The sequence below is a fragment of the Hetaerina americana genome, unplaced genomic scaffold (genome assembly GCF_022747635.1).
Source record: "Hetaerina americana unplaced genomic scaffold, ioHetAmer1.1.p SCAF_90, whole genome shotgun sequence".
In the NCBI taxonomy this organism is placed as follows: domain Eukaryota; kingdom Metazoa; phylum Arthropoda; class Insecta; order Odonata; family Calopterygidae; genus Hetaerina; species Hetaerina americana.
In genome coordinates this window covers 1233712-1259947 of record NW_027287539.1, presented here as the reverse complement: position 1 = coordinate 1259947, position 26236 = coordinate 1233712, and the positions used below count along the sequence as shown (strand labels likewise).

General features: G+C 39.5%; 1 protein-coding gene across 2 annotated transcripts in view; it reads right to left on the bottom strand.

Moving 5' to 3' along the window:
* LOC139699786 (mitogen-activated protein kinase kinase kinase 7-like) overlaps positions 1–26236 on the bottom strand; it is a 64650-nt gene that overhangs the window by 17376 nt on the left and 21038 nt on the right. For both annotated transcript variants that reach the window (XM_071598223.1, XM_071598224.1), the window contains exon 9: positions 24604–25084. In XM_071598223.1, the coding sequence (XP_071454324.1) occupies positions 24604–25084 (481 nt within the window). The remainder of the gene's footprint in view (positions 1–24603; positions 25085–26236) is intronic.

The window sequence follows — 26236 nt, the reverse complement described above, 5'->3', positions numbered from 1 at the left end:
CCTAGCGGTGGGTTTTAGGGTACCATGCATGTACGCATTAATGTATGCAAACGAATGGTGATGGTGAAGGAGGCAGGAAGAAAGAAGGAAGCTTCAAGAAAAAGACTACAGAGAAAGAAAAGAGTGAGTCAGAGGAATCCCATGAAATGGAAAAGGGTAAAACAGAAAAAGCACCAGGGAAAATCGAATAAATGAAGGCAACGGATGTCTGGCTACACAGCACGCAGATTAACCAAGTGAACACATTGGAGGTGTGGGAGCGAGTGGATTTTCGAGAGGATGACCTCACCTACAGCATCCTGGATGACTCCTGCCTAGTCGCATGATAAGTTTAAATGTTAAGAGACAACACAGAGATCATTTGGGTTGGTTGCCACTACGAGGCACTGAGAAACTTTCCAATTAAGGTGAATTTCAGGAGAACTTTATTCGCAAACAAAAACCATAAACAGAATTCAAACTAACCCTGTTCCAAACGCAAAATGACACATTTTCCGCACGAGAGAGAGACGACACGTACGGCAACGAGGACGCCAAATGACTCCGCCCTCCCCTTGGCCTGTGCACGCCATGGACGAGTGATGGATCACGGTGCGGAGAAAAACCCCCTTTATCCCGGGGCAATGGCTTCTACCCAGCCCAACTAAGCGGTGAAGGTGTAAACAAATAAGAACAGCAAAGTGAGAGGTGAAACCACTATCATGTACGTAGTGAAAGTATGAGGGGAAAATGTGGACACTATTATAGATATGGCAGGGGAAGTATCAAGCCAAGAAAGATTCAAGAGAGATAGAAAGAAAATACAGAGGATCTATTAAGTAAATATATAAGGCCAATAAGTTATGACTATTTTAGTCAGACTATATTATGATTGCAAACAGATGTAGGAACAGCATGATGAATTAGCAGTTTTCTGCGGGTGGACACAGATTCTGGTCACAATTTAGCGCTAATGAAATGTAACGTCAGATTCAGGAGGATAAAACCGTGAAGATGGTTGAAGAAATGGGATGTAGAAGCATTAACCAGAAGGCAAGAAATGGTTATCAGCAGGTGGTAGACAACATTGATTGTTTCAAGGGAGCTAGATAAAATATAAGAAAAACCTAAATATCTCAAAAAGGTTAATTGAATGCCTAAAATGAAACTATGTGAAGAGTCTATTGGAAAAGGACAAGGACACCAATGATAACTCACAAGATAATTAGAAAAATAAACGAGAGAAGGAAATGGAAGAATGTAAATACAGTACTCGTAGAATGAAATACGATGGTAATGTGAAAATTTCTCGGACTGACACAGAGATGGCGTTCCATTCAGCGAAAAGTTATTATTCCTGCCTGGGTTCTTCAAACAAGTTTCAAATTCTAAGAAACTGCGGGAAATGCCGCAACAGTAAATTTCGACGGAGTCATCCGCTAATATGCATTTCAATGCAACAATTTCAGAGTGTAAAAATCAATAGCCTTGACCAGGATTTGACATGAATAATTTGATTTGACAAGTTTCAACTTGTTCTCTCAAGCAGTTCGTACAAACGTTTTGTTGCAGTAGACGTCCTCCGTCTTTTTCGTTAAAATGGACAAACTTAAATTTCGAGCGGTCGTAAAATTCTCCTTTTTGGATTGATTAGTCCCCAAGGAAGATCACCCGAAGTTGACAAACGCGAACAGGGACTCTACTCCATCAATATAAACAGCTGAAACGCGGGCATTTGAATTTAAACGTGGTCGCACATCCCTCGCAGATGACACTCGTGAAGGACGGCCAAAAACCGCAACCACACCGGAAAACATCGAAAAGGTGCTCAATATCCTGTTGAACAATAGGCGAATGAAAATGAGTGAGATAGCTAAGGCCGTGAGGATATCGGAAGAATGGGCGTGAAAAATCTTGCAAAAACAATTAGAGATGTGAAAGCTCTGCGCAAGGCGGGTGTCGCATTTGCTGAACGCCGAACAAAAGCAAATGTGCAAACGATTTTCGCATCAATATTTGGAACGATTCAAGAGGGAACCAACCGATTTTGTGCGGCGATTTATCACCATAGATGAGACGTGAGTCCACCACTACACGCCAGAATCGAAACAGCAGTCAAAGCAGTGGGTGGAAGCCGGTGGTTCAGCGCCAAAGAAAGCGAAGTCGATCGCATCTGCCGGAAAGGTAATGGCAAGTGTGTTTTGGAATACGAAAGGGATGCTGTTGATTCATTACTTTGGAAAAGACAGAGCAATCACAGTCGAGCATTATTCCAACCTTCTTGACCAGCTGGATGTGTAAATTCGCGAGAAGAGGCCTGGTCTGAAGAAGAACAAAATCATCTTTTACCAGGACCACGCACCTGCTCAAAATGTACGTAGGCGATGGGAAAACTAAGGAATTAGGGGTACGATTTGCTCGGCCATCCCCCCTATTCTATTGAACCCTAAGATTTCCATCAGTTGCCAAACTTGCAGAAATTTGCAGGGGAGCACTTTGCGTCCAATGAAGAAGATGAGAGGGCGTAAATGAACATTTTCATAGTCTTCCAGGCCGAATGTGTTGAAGTTAAGGGAGATTATGTAGAAAAATGAAGTTATTTTTCAACTGAAAATCGATGTTTTTCACTGTCAGGTCGAGAACTTTTCACCTTACCCACGTAAATACGAAAAGTTTACAAAGGCAGGGTGAAATTGGTGGACAATACTGTAAGGTAAAACCAATTTCAGGTATTAAAAAAGGGAACATATTTAATAAAAATCAAAGTATGGTCATCAAAATTACAAATTGAACCAGAGAAGATTCAAGAGAAATGGAATAACACACTGAAGGAATATACAGTATTTCCAAACCTTGATACATGCCATTGACAGCAAACAGGCAGATAGCGAATAGAGAACCTGGTTGGGCTGTGCAAGGCTCGGGTGTACGATGGGAGATTATGGCAAAGGTGTCCATTATTGTCTTCTTGCCAATACACATACATGCACAGGAAATGCTACAGGAGGCATAGGAAGGGCTGGAGGTAGGAGTGAAGGAAGAGATACTCATCAAATTTGATTTGAGATGATCAAGTTATCCATTTCAAAAAACATATAAACATTGCTTTGTGCATTGCAGAATCAGAGTGATTGGTAAGGAATGAGAATTGATCATATTAGAATGAAGGAAATTAGATTTTTTTAAAATAGGGTAGCTAAGATAAACATTAAATTTGGGGGATATACACAAAGAGAGGTCGAAGAGGTCATTGGAAGTGTGTCAGAAGAAGGTGGGCAAAGTACTAAGGCCATAAAAATAAGTTATCCCAAAGCGTACAAAAAGCTTTAATACGTGGCATGTTTTCATATTGCTTGGAAATTAGGCTGTTGAGGAAATATGATAAGTAAATATTGGAACCTTTCAAGATGTGGGTGTATAGAAGAATAGACAAAATAAAAGGAACCATTCCCACAATACCTGGTAAACGTGAAAATCTTGTACAAAATGGAAGGAAAATGAAGTAAGATCACCACAAATTGGATACAAACTGTGCTGAAATAGGAATTACAAATAAATTAATTGGAGAATCATTCATCCTCAGTAAAAATATCAATATAATTTCTGAAGTAGAGTTTGCAGATGAATGCATATGCAATATGTGTACCAATATTGACAAAAAGAAAGTTATGGTAGTTTAAGCGAATGGCGCCCTAAGTGAGACATCCTCAAGAAGAGAAGAATGGATATCATGAACTACTAGAAGCTACCATTGAGGAGTAAAATATTGTGATTACAGGAGAACTAAATATTAAAGCAGGAACAGATGGAATCATCTGTGAAAATGTGATTAGCACCCATGGATTTAGCAATAGAAACTTAGAGGGTGATATCCCTTTTGAATTTCTGAGTTCAAAATAGTTAAATAATAAAAACCTACCTTTCAAAAGTAGTTAAACCTTAATGTTACCCAATTGAAGGTGGTTGGTTGGTGAAAGGAGATATGGGAGTGAAGTAGGAGAGTGCAGTTTAGGAATGACCACAAAGAGAAAGCAATTGAAGTCTTCAGGAGAAATAATAAAAATCACAACAAACACTTGTGCTTTAAAAACCACAATAGAGGTTGTGAAAAGTTAAGTATTCCTGGAAAATGTCGATGGATACACAGAAATATCAGTTACCATGCATTACAGTTTGTCTGAGATTTGCAATATTTCCCATGAACAGGTGTGATTCCAGATTATACTTTGATGCCACAGAAAATTTAGTAAGGTTAAATTCAAAGAGGATAAAAAAGTTAAGAAACATGAGGAAATGGAATGTAGAAGGATTAACTGTCACTAAAATTAATGAGTGCCTTGAAGCAGTTGAAAATTTCTGAGTATGGAGATTGATACCAGAAGAAAGATGGAAGGATCTCAAAAAATAGATTGACAGCCTCAGGCGAACAATGGGACCTGAAAACAAGAAAAGGAAAACCAAACAACCCTGTGAAGATAAATCAACTCCATGCAAAACTAATCAAAGGTTTAGGAAAGCATGGAAGGAAGAGTTTTGATGGGCTCATCTATAAGGGCCGGAAGACTTCATTGGATCATTATTAGTTACCACCCCAAAAAAGGAAAAGAAGCCATATGTGAGCCATATATTTCTCTCAATGGCATCCATACAATAATGGATGTCATTGACAGATATATAAGACTCCAGTCATGTTTATTTAAACTCTGGATTTCAAGAAGCCATTCCATAGATTACTGGGGTAGAATTAACAAATGTATTGCAGAAGATAGGAGAGAGGGGATCAGCAAGTAGCTACAAAAAGTAAATAATACTGGAGGTGTATGCAACTTTTGACTGGCGATATATCAAGTTTTAGTCACTCAACCAGCCAAAGGGCTGCACAACCATTGCCGAGGGCATAATAAGATGTGTGTTTAATGGTGCAGAATGAGAATCAATGTAAACAAAACAAAGGTTATGAGGAATTTGAGAAGGAGAAAGACTTAGTCAAACAATAAACTTCCAGGGGAAAAAGAGCATGTGGGACAGTTGACTTATCCCGGCAGGCTTATTGACAAGGTTGGTCAAAGTAAGAAGACAAAAGATGAAGATGCTGAGCATGGTACACTTTTACAAGAGGGGAGAATTGATGTCAGGGATGCTGAGTAAGGATATCAAGAGAATACTCATTAAAAATTTGATCTAGAGTGTGGTTTTGTACAGCGTGGAAACCTGGTTGTCGAAGCAAGATGATACGCATGGCTTTGGTGACTTGGGAGAAATGGGTGTGGACAAGGATGGAAAATGTTGGATAGATGGAAAGGAAAACAAATGAGGTAATATTAGGCATTGTAGGGGAGAAGAGATCATTGTTGGCAGAAATCCAAAGGAGGCAGGAAAATTGGATACAGAGCAGCGTGATTGGCAGTGAAATATTCCAGACTGTGATAGAGGGGGAGGGGTAGAAATTGGATATGCATGTTGGATGGGATAAAGGAAATACGTGTAATTACAGAGAGGTTCATTTTTGTCAATGGTGTCATGTTGCATCATGTTAGGTGAAGCTTAGAAATTTAGGGGTGTTTAGCTCGGGCCAGCCGAGCAAAACCTATGGAAAAATGATTGACTACTATTCATGAATTTTTGTTACGCAGCATGATATTACACCATAATTACAATTGCTTTTACTTCATGGATAACTTTAGAAATTGTCTTTACATTTACTTTTCAGTGCATTTAGTATTTTTCTATAACAACACTTTTAAATTCTTTTAAGTTTATGACGAATACTGGAACTTAAATATTGTTAAGAGTTACCCTATGATTCTTGGTTAAAATACAAATTGTAACAAATGGAGGGGAAATTCATAATCTAAAATATCGGCAAGTGAAGTGAAAACTAAGGTTTCTTCAAAATCTAATAAATAGAGGTACAGCTTAAGAGCATACTAAAGTGTGAATGTCATCTAAGTTATTTAGATTTGCTATGTACGCATTTTGGATGGAAAATGATGGGCTTCTACTGGAAATTCTCCAGTGTTCCTGGATTTCCGGGTTGGCAGACACTATCAAGAGTGAAACCACTGCTTAAAGTAAGGGAGAAATTGTGAGTTGGGGTAAAATTACTTCACAGTCAGTGAAACAATCACTATATTTATGCCAGATAATACCTGTGAAACCATCAGTGAATTAATCTCAAGTATATGACATACCAAGTAACTCGAAGATGTTGCAAGTGATAAGTGGCATGAATGAAGTAGAGGGTATATATATATAAAGGAAGAAACTTATATTGATAGACGAGAACAGAGAGAGAATTTTAAAGGAAATTCGCCAGTGAATATTCTATACAAGGAATCATATTTCTCCAGCACAACTTGAAACCACAACAGTAGGTAACATAATGAATGACAATTGAAACTTCTTGAATTCTTATAACCACCCATACCTCCTACTCAAGTGACAAATGACAACCAACAACCACTTCTACACACACGACCTCATGACTGATCATCTGGTGAGAGAAATGTGGACATTATATCAAGTGTTCGAAAGTTATTTGTAACGTTCGTTTCAAACAATGGCCACTCGCTGAAGTCATAATGAATTTCATCTCCCAACCAGCCACAAATGCAGAAAATTCGACACCGATTGCTAACAACGGGAGCAATTGGTTCCGTTTTTTTCCGGATCGGTCACGTGGACACACTTTGTGGGGCATCGCGAGTACCGCGCGCGCCCTTGAAGCGTTCCAAGAGCGAGTGCGGAGACGGCGATTGATTCCTTCCTCCCTCATCTCTCCGTGGCCGCTCTAAGCCCCCCCCCTTAAACGACTCCAAACCACGTCGTCGACGGTGGCACCGCTCGCGAATGCCGAACCTGGGAGCCTAAATATCGAGCACCAAGAGCCGACTATTCCCAAGCGAATCCCAAGTCTGCTGACGATGCCGGAAGGAGGAAGTCCGCGAACGCCAAAGTTCATTCGTCATACTTGGACGGGAGCCAATACACTCCACCTCAGTCAATTTAACTTAATATTCTAACTGATTGAGTGTCCGCTACCCTCTCTATTTACTTCCCGAACCCGGGAGTGAGGACTGACTACCTTTCATCGGTACAACGAATGAAATCAATGGAGCGAACGGCAGACACTCAAAAAATAACGCTCCACGCTCCTCGTGCAGCCTCGAGCGAGGCGGGGCGCAAATAGAGAGGGCTGAGTCACGCCGTCAAGGACGGAAGGAGCACGGTACACCTCGCAGCCACTTACAAGGGTCCCCGCGGCGGGGCAAGCGGCTCTCGCGCCCCCGGCGGCCGCGGCTCCGCTCCCACGAGTAGCCCTTGACGGCCACCGTGACCTCCGTGATGCGGTAGATGCCATCGCGGCAGTAAGCCGGCTGCGCCGTACTCATCGCCGCCTCCGCCGACACTCTCTCGCCGGCTCGCTCTCCTGCTCTCTCCCGCCGACACCAGCGCGTGCGCGCTCTCATCGCGCGTCCCCCTCCCTCCGTCGCGACCCCCCCCCCCCGGGGCCGCCCGCCAGAAATAGCCCACCCCCTCGGCCCGCGAGGTGCAGCCGGGGCCGCCGCGGCGCCGCACTCCGGAAGAGCACTCTGCGGCGACCACCCCCGCCCCCCCAAAAGGGGCCGAGCCGCCGCCTATTTCGCGGCCACCCCCGACCCACGTGCCCTCAAAAAGAAATGCCCTCTACTCGGGACAGCCACTCATTTTTTCGATTTCCAATTTCCCGGCAAGCATGGAATAACATCATTCTTCTCTCCCGATTCCTTACCCAAGTGCTTGGAATCTGATTGAGGATATTGTGACAGTATTCCGTATTTATTTCCAGATTGTTTCCACACCAATCTATAATTTAATTCAGTTCATGAATCACTAATAATCAATTTTCTCTCTGAAAATATAGCTAAGATTCCAAAGAGAACCTATTTCTTCGCAAAAAGTAGACTAGCCTAGTTGAGAACGACGTCTCTGAGGTTCGAAGGGCCTTTCGCAGGGGAAGGTCGTATCGCCGAGAAGGGGGCTCGAGGGCCAAGCGTACTCCGGTTCGAAGGGTGCAAACGATGCCCACTGATTCTCGGAGCGCTCGGAGATGTAAAGTGGAGAATCATGAGAACACGTTAGGAATGGGTAATCTTTGATGCATCGAATGCGATATCAGACGGGGAAAATATCTAAGAAGTGCACACGAAAACCAGATATTCAATTAGAGTTCAAATGCATTCATAACCAACATATAGGCGCGAAGGAAAGTCGCAGATGAAGGTGCTTGGTCTCCACGCACGAGCCTGCAGACAAGAAAACTCTCCTTCCTTCTTCCTGACACTAGAGGACGATGAAGTTACAGGCGCCACAAGGTCAGCCATAGGACTATCAGAAAATCGTCCTTCCAGCTCCCCACTCTCGCAGACAAAAGAGTCGAAGGTGAAGGTGAGCCAAACCTAGGCCTGCCATCTAATGCAAAATCTTCATATCTGCTCCTTAATATTGCAGTAGAAAACTTAATTCCCGCCACACCCGTCCCTGGAGATTCATGGAAATTCTCCCATCCTGCTTCTGATACTCGAAGGCATAAGGGAGTTTCCGTAGCAGTCTTGCCAAATTTCACGCATCCAAACTTGATCGCTAATCTGTGTTCTAACGAGCGCCGCATTTTTACTTGCACATGATCAAAAAAACGTGGCAGTCTCGGGTACTGCCCACAGAAGTGAAAACATGATCTGGATATATGACCCAGCTACTTTTGGGTTGAATTGAAATTTAGGAAATTCGATTCCCTCGACTATTCCATCAGCCCCCACCCCTGTAACAGTTGACCTTTTCAAACGATTTGTCAAGATCGCGGAATATTGTATATATTCAGTGTGTTACGGCATATATTCGTACGCCTGCCGACACAAGGCAATTCTCCCTTGCGGCTGTTGACGCTCGCAGGGGAAGAGTTCACCCCAACCGGACCCGCACCTGATGAATCATGGAATATCTCTCTTCCAACTGCCGATCCTCGAAATTAAGGGCATGAGCTCCACAACCTAAACCTGAAAGTCGAAGATGTTACATCTCCGCGACGACCAACTCATGAAAAATGCCCCTTCCCACTTCTGAACCTCGAGGGCTTAGTTGTTACGCGTTCATATCGACGCCTGCATATAACCGAAAACTCCCCATTTGCGACCGACCGTCGTAGATGAAGTTATGACCACCACACCCATGACGTGATTTTCCCATCACACCAGCGCATGCCACATCGATCAAAACATGATCTTGTTTCAGGCCATTGCAGAGGAACACGCTACTCCCACCACAACCGCGCCTGGAAATCGCACTTTCTTGATGCTAAACCTATAACACAAAGTGGTTTCATCAACATATGTGAGCAGCCATCAAAGAAAAATTTCACTTTGCTTCTTTGCCTAACTCAACTCTTCCCCTTATACCCCTACTACTTTGACCATTTTGGTGCAAAACACTTCCAAGATACGTAAACTCTTCCACCCGCTCAAGTTTTTGCCCTCATAGTTTAATGCTTAACTTAGCCTTCCTCTTCTGGAAAACTGCATAACCATTGTTTTATTCACATTAAATCTCATTCCATATCTATTGCACTGAATTTCCAATTCACTCAGCAATGCTTACAATCCCTTGGCTGACTGACAAACTACAGCTTCGACATCAGCAAACCTAACTGATTTTACAAATTTTCTGCTGAATTTCATTCCCATCTACAGTTCTCCCATGACTCTTTAATCATTTCCTCCACACATTTACAACTCTTCCTAACACTGCCCATCCGGACTCTCCGTTCCCCACTCGCACATGAGCAGTCTAAGACATGTACAGGTTGCGGATTAGCCTCCTATCCATCCAATATATTCTTATTTTCTGCAATGCATTCATTAGATTTTGCTAATTCCCCATATCAAAGTCCTTTTCCAAACCTATGAACAGGCAAATATATCCTGATTGTATTCTACATTTTTAACTACGAGGGTCATCCGGAAAGTAGTACCCGTTCGTGCCGCATGAAGTGCTGACGACGCGAGTAGCCGCTGGACGAGGTCAGATAGCTTCAGTGGCTTGTCTGCCTTCTCTGAGCCAAGTTGCGTGACGCTAGCATTGCCTGTGTTGTTTCTGTGATTGTTTACAATGTTTAAAAAAATTGAGAACGCCGCCAGTTGTGAAGTGAGGGCAGTGATTAAATTCCTCAATGCAAGAAACGTTCGCCCATGTGATATTCATCGCCAATTAAAGGAGGTGTATGGAGACAATGTAATGGACGAGTCGTCTGTTCGGCGGTGGTGTCGCAACTTCAACATGGGGAGGGGGAACACACACGACGATGAGCGTTCGGAGAGACCGTCTGTCATTACAGACCAACTGGTGAGCTCAGTTGACGAATTCGTGAGGAACGATCGGCGCGTCACAATTGATGACATCTGTGAGCATTTTCCCAATGTTTCTCGAACAATTGTTCATGAAATTGTTAAACACCATCTGCATTATGCAAAAATTTGTGCAAGATGGGTCCCTCGCGTATCTCAATGAGCTGGCGGCGAAGGACTATGCAGCAGGAATACAGAAACTTGTCACACGTTATGACAAATGCCTTAATTTGCTTGGAGATTATGTTGAGAAGTAGTTTAAAGTATCCTCTTTCAAATAAAATTTTTTATGTTTGTTAATATTTACTTTTGTGTCTTTATTTCACGAACGGGTACTACTTTCCGGATGACCCTCGTATCATCTTACCCGACTTATCTCTAACTGTAAGTACTGATCTTCTCTTCTTTCTACCAAATAGTGATTTAACCTTGCTGTATAGCGCACCAATTTCACCCTTCCTCTGCAAACTTTCCATATCCTTGGACTACATCTTCCATCATCAGCTGGTCCCTGATCCATGGTTTCCTTGTGCTTTTCCAAATAACGGTTCCTACAGTTTCTTTTGTGGCTTTCAACATCCCTTTTTTGATACATTTTCATTTTTCCTTGAAAGTATTCTGCTCCTTTCCCTATCTTATAATTTTCTTCACAGCCTCCTGATACTCCTTCCTTGTCAATCCAGTTAATGCTTCTACATTCCATTTCCTAACCCGCCTCACCAGCCTGATTTTTTTAATAGGATGCTACATTTCATTAGTACTAAATTGTGATCAGAGTCTGCATCCGCTTCCACCATTGCTTAATATATGCCTAACCATAATAAAATCTAACTGATACCTTTCAGAGTCACCTGATATTTTTCATTTATACCTACACCTTTTGTGGTGTCTAAACCATGTGTTGATGATGACTAGCTTGTTTCTACTACAAAACTCAATATGCTTTCTCCCTGTGGTTATTCCTCATACCTAAACTGTAATGCCCCACCTCATCAAAATTTCTCCCTTTGCCTACCATCACATTCTAATCCCCCTTCACCATCAAATGTTTCTCTGCAGGAATACACATGATTATGTCCTCCAACTAATAGTATACCCTATTGACTTTTTCTTCCTTATGATTGCTCGGTGGCATGTATATCTGAAAAATGATAAAGTTCGTCGGTTCTGTTTTTATCTTTCCCAGCAATATTCTATCCTTTACTTGCTCTGTGTTGACTACGCTTCTTTCTACCTTTTCATTCAATATTATGGCAACCCCTCAGTGGCTCTCGTCCCTTCCACTGTATATTATTTTATAACTATCACTCCAATAATCCCCGCTATCCTTCCATCTCACCTTGCATAGACCTAAAATATCTATATTTCCTCTTCCCATTTCTCGCTTAATATGCTTGCAGTCAGTTTTGCTTCCCAAGGCTTTTGTGCGATGAAGATCATGAAAGCCTTGCCTCTCCCGCTGCCAGGCAATTTGACCAATTAGGCCTAGTACCGTAGTTGCCAGGACTCATTTTCTCTATACTGTCCATCATATAAACTTTGGAGTAATAATTGAGATGGTTCCCCATTGCCTTCCTCAAAAGTTTTTAATGTAATACCGTCACTCAATGGCTGCCCCACTGGAGTCCGATACTTTTGCAGCCACCTCACTGAGGAATAGACGCTGTAGACAACTTTTTACCTGGCTCCTAATCTTCAATCTATCTGCCATGAATGACCCTACCAGGAGCAATTATCATTGCTCCCGGTAGCACAGCTCTAGGGGTCATCAGGGCACACAAGCACTTTCATCACATCAAGGTCATGGGAGGGATGAAGAGGTTACGCCCACTAAATAGGTAACTGGTGACTCATGAAAAATATTCCCCACCGCCACTTACCCTCAAGGACAAAGAACATGCAATTGCCACACTCGTGCCTGCTGGCTGAATGATAAACTACATTCCATCTCTTGACCCTCGAGCATGATGATTCTGCATTGCCATAACCTTGCCAGCATTAAAATGAAAAAACCTCCATTCCTGTTCTCAACCCTTACAGTCAATGAGAATACAGACACCAAACCTACACTGGAGCAATCACCGAAAATATTCCCTCCATCTTATTTTCACATGCAAAATGTTTATGCCTTCCAAACCTTGCACCAGCTAACTCAAGGTAATCCTCTCTATCATCAAACAAAAGTCACAGAAGAGGTATGCCACCCACAAGTGCCAGTTGACTAATTAAAAATCTTATATACTGCAACCTACTCTCATAGACATTGAAATTATGGCTGCCACACCCAAGCCAGAGTATGCCAGAAAAATCTCCCCTACTACTTCCTACTGTCACAGCCAACATAAATCGTCCTATTTGTTTCCAAATTGCAACCATTGTTGAGTTCGTGAAATTTTTGGAGCATATACAAGTGACATGTTTAAGTGTTACAAGAGAGGACGATGGCTATATTCATTGGCCTTTAGTAGCACCGAATTCAGTCTCTAGAAACAGTATTTTTGAAATTGTGGACTAAAGGAATGATGATTATAAGTCGAAGCAAGGATCATTAAATGGATACAATGCTTTGGAAATATAAATAGCTTTTTATTCTTGTTGGCTCTCCTATTATTATGTTAATTTTTAGGGGGATTTAAGTACTTCAAGAAATACCATTATTAGATATTGCCCACCAGCTTAGTGCAATTTTGATTGACCCTGGCACTACACACTGCTGTACTTGTAAGCACTAACATTACACTAAAATATTTCAATACCCCATACTACATAGTACAATAACTCTTTAATTCCACATATTTTCTTATTTATTCTCATCAAGAGGAAACAAATGTTCACAAACCTATGACCAGTGATGGGGTGCTTGGTTACTGGAGACTGAAGCACAGAGAAAACTGTGGGGTCATGAGATGGGATGGGAGGGTTGTATTGGTAACTAGAAAATGCTTATATGGGTGATTTAGAGTAACTGCAAATTAATGTAACAAGAAAGAATTAAGGCATGATGACATGTCTTTAGAAATGAATAGGGGCCTCAACCTGGGAGCCCATCACATTCCCAATCCATTCATCTCTTGGGTTTGGGTAAGAAGGGGAATAGAGGATGGGGATGTATCAGGGAGAAGTGAAGTTGAGGCGAAAAAAGGATATGGAGTAGTTTAAGAGCTTTTTCCAGAGGATACTGAGATGGTTTTATAGCACTAAGGGCACAATGTAATTTATTGAAGTTGATTAAGGAGATAAAAGAGAGAGACTACGCACTTTTTCAAGGTTAATTCTAATTACCAAGTGTCGCACCAGCATTGCTTAGCATGTAGGTCATCTGATAAAGCTGCTGTGTCCTCTGGATCACGGATATCACGGTAAACCACTGCATCATTGGCAAATAAACGATATCTTACTGGTGACTATGGAGTCAATGTCATTAATGTAAAGTAGGAATGAAAGAGGTCCAATAACACTTCCCTGGGGAACACCTGAAGTAGCTTCTACTGCAATTGCGCTTACTCCATCTATGACTGCTCTTTGTACCGGACCATTCAAAAAGTCTTTAATCCAACCCCAAATATTTTTAGCTATGCCATATGCTTCTAGCTTTGTGAGTAGTTTACTATGAGGTACTTTTTCAAAGGCTTTCTTAAAATCTAAAAAAAATCGCATCCACTGGAACTTTGCATTCTCCTGATGTTAGAATATCATGAACAAAAAGCGAAAGTTATCTCTCCAAGGATATTCCTTTTCGGAAACGGTGTTGATATTTCATTAATAACTTCTGATATCTCGGTAACTCACGATCAAATTAGAAACTATATGTTTCATAACCTTTAATGAAATGGATGTTGGGGAAATAGGCCTGTAATTGTTTGGTTCCTCCTTGCCTCCGTTTTTAAATATAGGTGTTACATTAGCAGTTTTCCAATCTCTGGGATCCATGTGATCTATTAGCGACTTCTCAAATATGATTTCCAGATATGATGCAATTTCTATAACTAGATTCTTAACAATAAGATATTTCATTCGGGAGGGATTCTTAAATATATGATGTTTCATCAGGACTGGAGGATTTATTAAGCTTATTTTTTAGCAAACATTCAACTGTATTTTTGGGCATTGGTTGATAGGCACAATTTGGTAAACTATTGGAGGCATTCGGTGAGACATAAGTGAAGACACTTTGAAAGAAGGAATTTAATAAGTTAGCCTTTGCAAAACTATTGGTTACTCTTTTGCCTTTATCATTTTTGAGTGAATTAACAGTTGACTTATTTCCATGAACCTCTATGACGTGTGACCAAGATGGTTTTAGATACTATTTTAAATTTTTCCGCCAATCTTTTCCTTTTGAGTTCACGTAATGCTTTCCAAAATTCATTCTTGACATTTGCTTCTTATAATCATAAGTGATCTCATTCTTTTGTTGCTAGAGATATCATGCCTTAATATTTTTTATCTTGGTGTGACCGAGTCCTTGACGTCGCATTACTTTTCTAACATTCCCATTGTACCATTTCGGTCCCGTGCCATCTCTTATAAATTTACTGGGAATGAACTTGTTGACTGTTAAGTGCATGATTTCATGGAAGTGATTGCACGTATCCTCAGTATTGATTACTGTCTTTCTTAAAACTAGCAAACTGATTCAGTAGAACACACTTAAGGCCATTGCAGTCCCCTTCTTTGAACAAGTAAATTTTCCTTTAAGCTTCTTATTTTGGGCCCCATGAAGTGAAAGCTTAGCATTTCCATGCTGCAGTCACTAATTCCTTTCATTTTCTCTATAATTAAGACTATCTTTGTCTTTACCGCCCGTTTTAAAATTGTATGTGCTCCAGTCAATAGATGGGACATTGAAATCTCCATCAATTTTAACATCGCGATCATTGAAATGGGATAAAAAAACTTTGATTTGCTGACCTAATTCTAGTATTGAATGGACTCTGTCAACTCAGCATCTATAAAATGCGCATACATAAATTCTTTTGAATTGAGGACTTTTAATTGAGCACCAAATGCTTTCTAAACCATTACAAGGAATTACCTCAGCCCTGCTGAAGCAAGAATTTTTAACTGCAATAAAGACAACACCCTTGATTATATTTGTCCTGTCATTTCTGTAAATGGAAAAAGTATTTTGGGAAAATTTCACCGCCAGCAATAGTAGTGAATAACCAGCTTTCCGTTCCAATAATTATATCTGCACCTGTGCTTTGAATAAGGTGATGATATTCTGCTACTTCTTTTTTAACTTCGGTTTTTTATCACTACAATAGATACTTTTTCCTTGACATGACAGTTTTTTGAATTTTTAACGAGGATCACCTTCTTATTACCATTGAATCCATTATAAAATTATCCATCCTATGTTTTCCATCCATCTGATTCGTATTAAATGAAACATTGTAAGCACTGACCCTCACTACATTTAAAGCTAAATAGTTTGGCAAAGAAGACTTAAGAGACCCACTCCTGGACCTACACTTTCACCTAAAAAAGCCCTGCAGTGCTCAAAAATCTTACCCGCTACACACCTGACGGCCTCAGATGTGTAGTAAACACCAGAACGGTTCAGGGGTTCCCACACGATTGGATTTCTGGCTGAAGGTCGATGAAGGACACCCCAATATCCCTGCAGGAAGCACGTGGCCTCTGATTGATACCTTCTACTTGGCTCCAAACCAGAGGTCCACGATCAATGCTCGGGACAAGGCTGCAGGTCGAGAGAATCACGTCAACCCCCGTGACACCACCACCCGCTTCACTTCAAGTTCCATTCTCTGAAGGAATCCTGAATCTCTTCAGATTCATGGTCTACAGACCATGCAGATCATGCATACGTTGGCATTGATCACTCCGCCATATGTTGCATTCGGGCACACCCTAGTGTACCCATTGGGGCGGCAAGTTTTCGCAACTCCACCCAGAGGCAAGCTCTTCTGCGGAAGAGCAACTTTCTCGTCAAACTTAGAGCGAAGCTGTCATGACACCCTCCAACACAGCTATACAGGTCCTTAGAGCAACACCTTCATCGGCGCAGGTGTGCATCACGACAGAAGACAAAGTGGAAGCCATCGTAATTCTATCGAAAATGCCAAATTTTTAAACAAGGGCTAGGTTAAAACAATTAGAGTTACATATTTAATAAATAAAAAATTTCCTTGGGCTCAACAAAGGCTACTTGATCATGCAAATTGATGTCACTGACTTTCTAAACTAACAAAAATAAATCCACTAGCTATTTCAGAAAATGGATCAAAACACTAAATTTGAGATTGAATATAACGTACGTAGACGACGCGTGATGGAGAGCGATTTAAGTGAAGCAGGCAATGCTCAACGCAGTGAGACTTACTATCGACACACTTGAATACAAAGTAATACACTAAGTAAACTCTCCTCCCCGCCAACCAGCTAATATTTTGCACTCACTAATAATAAATGACTCTTAGGCACTTAACTCTGGAAAAGAATAATATAGTAATACAATAAAATATAAAACACTTATCGCTAAAGCTACAGAACATCCAGTAGTCGGTCACAGCCACCAAAAAACTGGATCATTGGTAAAGCGCAGGTGGGAGGGGAAGGTGAAGAAGAAGCCAGAGCTCGCTGAGACACATCCGTTCACATCAACAGCCAAGAACAGAGTTTGAAATATTAAATAAACCATTACAATTGTGGATCATCGAATGTGTCTTTGAGAGAAAGAAGGGCATGCCATCTTTGCCAATCATCTTCTGGATGGCAACCTCAAAAGTAACTTTGTGTCAAACATCCTCCTCTCGGAAGATAACAGAAGAAGACTTGATGCATTGGAGATGCTAGAGATTGCCCAGCATTCCAAGAACAACGATTAATTGTCTAATGAGCAAGTGCTTCCCTCTCATTCCACCCTACTAGTAGTAGTTTTGAGGGGAGGCGACCGACAGCTAAGGTCATTTGCGCCATAGGGGATGGACAGGAAAGGATGAAGGGTGGAGAGAAACCCGGCGTCGGCATTAGCCTACTCTTTACGAAAGGCGCCAAGGGGTCCGCAGTTTAACGTCCCATCCGACGGACGGCGTACTCCCTCAAAGTGCCCTCCACAAAGCACCTCAAGTAGGGATCGAGATACCTCTGAAAAATATTCAACACCGCCGGGATTTGAACCCGCGCCCTCAGGGTGGGAAGCCAGTACGTTAGCCCCCGCACCATCTCGATCCCCTCCACCCTACTATCCATGTCAGTCCAACACATATATCGTTCAATGAATACGACTCCAAGAAATAGGTATACAAAGATTTCACTGATGTTTTCTCCCACCCTCCCCCCCACTTCCCTCGGCCCTCTTTTCCTCGGTCATTTCTCAATTTCCTTCCACCAACTTGAGCAACCCTTCCCAAGAAAGCTTCAAAATAATTTGAGATTTTGACTGCTGTGGATCATTTTCAAGAGGACAATGCAATTTGTTTCACCAATTTTATGTGATGTGTAAAACCTTGTTTCTATGAACCCACCCACTCTACTCCTGTCCAATTCCAAAATGCCTCCTTTTGCCACAAGACCAATATGTATACATTTGAAAGTAAAGCTTGAAAATGCACCTGAAAACAATATTATGTATTGAAACCTGGTCATAAGATTAAAATATAAAGTGGAACTGACAAAGTTGTAATTTTTCCTTCTGTAAAGGATAAGTTCGACAAAGTTAAACCTAAACAATTTTGCCAATTTTTGCCATTATGCAAGAGTTAATCCACAAGTGTCTCTCAATTTCCTTTATCTAATCAAAATCGGAACAAAGCACTTCGTACAATAATTTCCTGATTTCATGACAAGACTGAAAAGAATATTCATTTCAGTGTAAAACAAATCTAAGTGATGAGCTTATTTACCCATCATGGAATATTTATTTTCCTACCAAGTCATAAACAAGTTTTTCTCTGAACAGATGCACTAGAATCACTTCCATTGGGCAATATTTTTTAGAACTTCAAATACGTGGAACTTACATTCCCTCATTCTTTTCACTATTTGTAAGCATTGTTGGTCTATTTCTTGCACATAGTTCCCCTCCTCATGTTGGGTTGCACGTTAGAATATGCACGCTCAGCCCAACCCAAATGGCTGTCTCGTGGTAGCAAATGAGCAAACAATCATTGTTGTGGAGAATGAAGTTTAAAACATCACAAAGAATTGAGTAGTGATTAATCAAAGTAAAAATACTATCAAATTACACACGATAGTAAAAACCTATTAAAGTTTCAACAAGCTCAACTTTCAACTAGGTTAAATAAAGAGATAAATAAACTAAAAGATGAATAAACGTGGAAAATATGTCCCTCAGAATGAAATGCCACGCGCACAAAAATATATTGATACATTTATACATCTACAGAGAATTATACAGGAATTATAGAAAATCCACTATCAATGCTATGGCCATAGTCTTTGGTAAAATATATAAACACTCTTAGAGATGCTATTCATTCTTCAGCATTAATTTCAATCCATTTTCAATCCATCCATCCATGCCTACTCACAAAACATTCTATATTATTATTGCCTTTCCACTGGTGGAATTTGAAATGCTTCCAAAAAAGCTTCTTCTACCTATAATTTCAGTACAAAAATCCACACATCTTGGCATAAATCATTAATGATTCTATAGCAACAAAATAAATTTTCAGCACATTGCAAGACAAGGTAAGTGGGTCATTCAATAAGTTCTTAGCAAAAATAGAAAAACAAACTACTTTGGGTGGATTTTTTTATTTGTAAACACATACTCCCATTAGCACTCGATACACTTTTCTGCAATTTTATGGTCAGTGTTCCTGCAATTTTATGGTCAGTGTTTCTGCAATTGTCAGGTCAGCGTTTTTGTAATTTTCTTAAGCAATTCTAAAAGTAGGAATCCAGAAGGTCCTCAAAGTAAGCATTTGAGTTACCTCTTCACTCAATGTGAATCATTTTCTTCCGAGATATTTTTGCAAGTTTGGAAATTAAAAAAGTCACTGAGAGCCAAATCAGTGGAACACAGTGATGTTGTAATAAGAACTTAAATTCCATAATTTTCACCATAAAAACTGCACTTTCATCAAGATAATGCATCTGTACATTGTCTGAATGTAAAAGAATTTTTTCTTTAGCCAAGAGAGGAGGTTATTTCTTGATTTCTTTGCTCAGCCTCTGCAATAGCAATGTATAATACTTTCATTTATCACTCATCCTTTTTGCAAGTAATCAATGCAGCTGATTCCACATGCTTCCCTAAAAATCATGACCATCACCATGTCGACTGATTTCACTGCCATTGCCTTCCCTGGGGCCAGATTGCCTTCAGAAACCCACAGCTTCAACTGTTCTCTTGTCTCTGAAGAGTAGTAGTGTATCCATATTTCATCCACACTTAAGTTTCGATGCAGTAACCTACCAGGATGGTGACAGAAAAGCCACAAACCAGCCTCTAAATCAACCACATGATTGCGTATATTCTTCAAAGAAAGCAAATGCAGCACCTATCTGGCCGAGATTTTTTTCACACCCAATTTTTTATGCAAAATTGTAAACACCTGTAAAACCTTTGGACTCAATTGTCATGGGTGATGAAACCTGGGCATCCCACTTTACACCAGAGACCAGGCAACATTCACGCAAGTGGTGGTATCCCTCTTTCCCCAAATTGCACAAAATCAAACAAATGCAGTCTGCCGGTAAGGTCATGGCAACTGTGTTTTCAGATCACAAAGGTATATTGGTAGTGGTTGAAAAATTGCTGTAAAGTGCTGGGGACGAACCACCACCCTTCCTCAATGAGTTCATGTCACTATTAAGATTTCGTGTTGAAAAAAATTATTTCCAATTTAAAGATGAATTTTTCAAACAAGTGGAAGGATTAGCCATGGGGTCCCCGTTATCACCACTACTTGCTGACCTGTACATGGACGATTTTGAAAGAAAAATATTCAGCAGCCCATCAATTTTTACAAAGAATATTCACTGTTGGTTTCGATACGTAGATGATATCTTTGCTATATGGACAGGCACTGACAGACAGTTAGAAATCTTTGTGAACAACTTAATTCCCAATGCAAAAGTATCAGTTTCACTTGTGAGAAAGAACAAAATAATCAACTAAATTTTCTAAATATTACAGTGTCGAGAAAGAGACAGGACTTTGTATTTGCAATTTTCTGGAATAGTACCACCACAGGCCACATCATCCCCTCCAACTCCTGCCATCACATATCACACAAGCTTTCCACTTTTCATTTCCTACTAAACAGACTGTTGGCCATTCCTCTTTCCAGAAGTAATTTTGCTAATGAACTCAAAACGATTAAAGGCTTAGCAATGAAAAATGCCTACAAAGAAAATTTAATTTAAAAAATACTGCACAGAAAATGTTCCTTCAAAGCATACAATCTTTTGTCCAAACCAATTAATGTGGAGGAAATAGGTTACAAATGGTGCAAACTCCCGTATTATGGATTGATTTCACAAAAGTAAGCCAACCTCTTTCCTAGGAAGAAATTTTGAATAGCTTTTTACTATCCGAATAACTTAAAATCATTCTTGAATACTACAAAAGACAAAATATGTACACAAAATTGGCATTTATAAGTTAACATGTAAGGACTGCAGTGCTACATATATATATATATATATACATATATATATATATATATACATATATATATATATATATATACATATATATATACATATATATATATATATATATATATATATATATATATATATATATATATATATATATATATATATATATATATATCATTAAAATACGGGGGAATCATTAAAAATACGGGCGGAGGAACACAAACACTGTTTCAGAAACTCTGACTTCAAGCAATCTCACTTCACCAAGCATCTATGGGAAGAAAATCATGGGAGTGATTTCAAACTGGAACTCTTACACCAGATGGAAAAAGGAATGAGAATGGACAAGTGGGAAGAGCTGGAAATTAGGAAGAATTTAAAAATGGGTCATTTGGATAACGATTTATTGTTTGAATACCTCTCCCTATTCCTGGAATACCTCTTTCCTCCAAGGAAAAACCCAACAATCCCCCCCTTCACTCTGAACCCACCATTCACTTTTCCTGAGGCTTAACACCCCTCTCCCCCTTCCCATCAACGCCAAACGCAACCCCACTTTTTCCCCTCCTTCTCCCTCCTCTCCCTCATGAATGGTACATAAATGGACCGCGTCTTGATTAATTTGTACCTGATGATGACACCTATGCATTGAAACTTGTTGTATGTAAATAAAGAACAGTGGAAATGTACATTGTGTTCTTCATTTAATGATCAAAAAGGTATTGTTGGTCAACTTTACACCTGCTGGAACCACATTATACGCAGAAAGGTATTGCTAAACATGGGAAAAACTCAGATGGGCAATTCAAAACCAGAGAAAAGGAATGCTGAGCAAGGACGTAAGCATTATTCACAGCAATACTCGCCCACAGGTTGCCTGTCAAACCATACCTTTCTTGCAGCTGATTAAATGGAACATCATCCCCCACTCACCCTATAATTTCGAATTTGATACCACCACCTGTTCCATAAGTTGAAAGAACATTTGACCAGAAGACAATTCAATTCCGATAACGAGGTGTAAGATGAGGTTCAATGCTTTCTCAAGGACATGGTGATGAGCTGGTATGACACGGACATACAAAAACTGTCACAGCATCCACAAATATTCATCGATCTAAATGGCAATTAGGCTGAAAAATAGGCAAATGTTTAACTTTTGAAATGACAAAGATTTTTGTACTTCTGAAAAAAATAGGAAACCATATTTTTGGGATTACCCTCATGATATCAAAGGCTATCTCTAGGTCAAGGAATCCAATACAATTACGTTGATCTTTCGGTATTATCTTCTCTATGACTAGTCTGAGAGCAATAATAGCTTCATTTGTCCTACTACTTATTCAAAGTAAAAATTGGTCTTCAATAAAATACTCTACTGCTTTCTTCTCCACTTTCATTGGCATAATTCTTTACAAATTTTTCAGTGCCCAAATAGTTACATTGCTCAGAAGCCCATCATGGCCTATTGCTTGCCACTCCCCAAGTCATGGCACCTTCAAAGGCCCTTCACCAAATTTTTCAACAAGTCTTCTACATCATCAGAGTAACGCCACCAACCATCCACAACTGCTTATTCACCAAGTACACTTGCTTGTCTCATACTTAGGCAATATCTGATCAACTGATCTGATCAACTGACTGATCAACCCACTCATCCAGAACCGGGTAGACACACTCAATCGCTCAAGTTAGCCAAAGGTCCACCGGGAAATGATGCATTTTAAGGAGGATGGTAACAGAGCGAGAAACATCCCACCAAATGACAAAAGTATGCAAATTTTTTCCTAATAGGAACTCCACACATGATTGAACCTTCTGGACATACACCGTTTATCACGATGCTCTGAAGAAGGCCAAAAAAAAGGAAGACTCACTCCAGTACAATCTTTTTAAACACTTACGAAACCACTTAACTTAATATTCTTTTCTGAGTAACAAATAAAATGGCTCCTGCATGGAATTTCCAAAGGGTAACAACCTGGAACACTTATTGGGATTAACCAATCTCAAGCAATGTACCTCTTCGTTAATTTATAATTACGTTTATCTTACACTGGTGATCTGTCTTCATGCAAAATATATTATCTCAAGGGAAGTGCTTCAAAGAGGTATGACAAGCAGGATAATCTAAGAATGGCACAAGCTCTATGTGAAAAATACAAATATTTCTGAAACTACCGAACTTACTATCCTTCCTTCAAATTAAATATTTCTATCAGTTCCGACAAAAAATCCCCACAGGTAAACAGTCTCAAACAAAGAGAACAAAAACCTTAATAACCTACAAATATTGCTAAATTTTACTTTTTGAGTTCGTTTAACTCAGTGGAACACGAAGGCAAATGTCAGTTGGTGGCGAACTGTGAAGGTTTTTTAAAAGGCAAGTAAGGTGATTGGACCCTTAAAATAAGCCATACATAGTCAAATACAAATGAAAAAAAAAACCATGCATATTTTATGAGATTTGTTCAGATGCATTTTGAATGCCTTAGTCTAGCAAACATCTTCTCATCTCCTTTTTAGATTGAAAATTAATCTCTCTTGGTATCAAATAAACATTGTATTTATGCTTTCTTGGCATTCTATCTCCATCATCCAAACTAAATTACAATGCGCCAGCATTTTACATGCAAATCACATGAAATATGTATTATGCACTAAATATTTTAGAGGCCTTTGGCCGGTCAACAGCACGTCATGAAATGGGACAACATGGAGAATTTCCATTATTTCAGAATACGCAATGCCTGGCTTTTTTGTTGATGAAGTAACAGTCACTAACGAAAAAAAACAGTCAGATTTTTTAAGATTACTGTCTACACAACAATACTTAGGATATTTTAATCAAAAGCTTTCATGAAATCACTGACACAAGCAAAATTTACCAAAAAATAAACAAATTTAAAATTTGTTACTCTGAGCCTGTTTAGACACATCTGTGAATGGGGGTAAACCAGGAGGTTTGAGAGCAGCATGGGCCTCATATGTCACTGAACCCAAAGTTTCTATGTGTCTGCCATGCTCATGCCAAAGTTGCAAACAGAAAACTTTATGTTCATGTCTCATTATAAGCTTAAGTGAGAGTTTTTCTCTGAAAATAATACTAACAATTTCTCTTTAAGTCTTTTAAATGATGCATCATAGAAATAGGAACTTGCAATAAACAAATGCTATCTTTGACTACAAAAAGCATATTTATTGCAACAACAATTAGGCTTCACAATTTGCTTATTTAAAATACTTGTCTAAGGCAAATGCAGTCTGAGGAACATTTTTAGATATCTTTAAAAACCAGTTTAACTTGTTTTAATTCCTTTGAAAGAAATAAGACTTCAAGATGTCACTCAAAAAACATTACTTTTTAAAATAAAATAAATACACAACTTTGGCATAGTTAATGGAACTCTGAGGCTTGAGTTGGGAGCTGCGGCAATTATCGGGACATTTTGGCCAACATACCACACAAGGATATGATCAAGGCTCTATGCAGCTTTGCATGTCATGGTATGGTGGAAATTCATTTTGAAGACCTCAAGCATGGACTTTGGTACGTGCTCACTATTACTATCGGTCTATTACCATGTATGATACTTAATTCAAAAAAAAATTATCATCGTTTTAACAAAAAATGGTGTAGTATTACCGTGTTGCAGGAAGTCCTTGTTTTCCTTAAGCATCAGATCTTCATTCCAGAGCCAATCCCTACATGACTCATTGCAATACTTGGCTGGGAAGTCCTTGCATGGGGATGCATGCACTGGATCCTTACAAGGCAGTTTGTTACCCCCAACAATACAGTTCAATTGGTCAGGGCTGCAACCGTTCCTCTTACAGTGACCCAGCTCTGCCGTGAGAGGAGTCAGTCCCAATTTTTTCCCATTACACCTATTCGGTGCATTCACACAAGCAATGTTTGAAGGTGCAAACAACTGGTGCGTACCAGTTTTAGATGGCATGTGACAGAAATCACTCAAGCTCTCACTATTACATTCAATGGGTTGGAGAACACGACTAGATGTATTACAGCAAACACTGGGGGTCAAAGTTCGTCCACTGGAAATGCCTTCACACTCTCGGTCAGTATGAATGAGGTTCTCCTTGTTTTCAGGTAATGTCCAAGTATTCTATGAAATAAAATTAAAATGTAAACAATTTAAAAAGTAAGTAGTTAAATAATGAAGTCAATGTCAATAGTTTCAACATGACTGATTTGTTAGGCAAGATTGATTTTCCATTTAAGGAATGTGTTCGTTAAAATGATAAAATCTCCAAATCAGTTCATAAAATATGAAAATCAAAAGCAAATGACACACTTCACTCAATTGCAAACAGATTCCTGAAATAATTGGAATAGCTTCTTAGAGTCACAATCTTTGGGAGGCAGAGGAATGTGAAAAAGGTACCAGAGACCTACCAACCTGACTGATGTTAATAAGAAAACAAAAAGTCACCAAGGAATAACCTTGCAATTTCATACTTTTTCCCATTCAGATTAATAATAAAATCAATTTTTATGGGTACTAAAACCATTATTCCTAAATGCCGGTCTCCAAGGGCACTGAAGGATGAAAATGAAAAACCCACGCTAGCATTTCTCTAGCTGAGCGGGACATGGCCCTCTTCCATCAGATTACCATTTAATGGCAATATCCAATTTTTATTTAATTAAAAATTTCCAAATTTCCTTATTCAGTGCACATCCAATCCATGAACAAATAAGCATGCCCAATATTTAATTCATGCATATGAGCACACAAATATTCAGTTGCACTGTAAAAAAATTATCAACAGAGACCTAAGATTTTATCAATGTCAAATTTAAAAAATAACACTTTGTGTAATTAAATTTGGAAATGTTAACATTCTCGCAGTATTCTACCCTAATCGAGGGATTTACATGGAAATTTTAACAAAATAGCCATAATGCTATTGCATGTTTGGTAGTTACTTTTTATTTGTATTTGCTGTTGAGAGTAAATTAATACTTATTATTTTTATCCAAAGTGGTAAAATAAAAACCTATCATGACATTAGAATAAATCTATCCATAGTCTATAAAATTAAAGCCAATTGTCTATGCAGTCAAATTGATTAAAGGAGGAATATTGCATACATGATGTAGAACATAGTCAAAACAATTAATTCATTTGCATTGATTTAAGTTTTTATACATTAGAAATTTATTTTAGAAATCTAAATTAGAAATATATTTTGTTTAGCTTGGATATACGTTCATTTAAGTAAGATTTCACCATGGTTAAAGATTTCACTTTTTC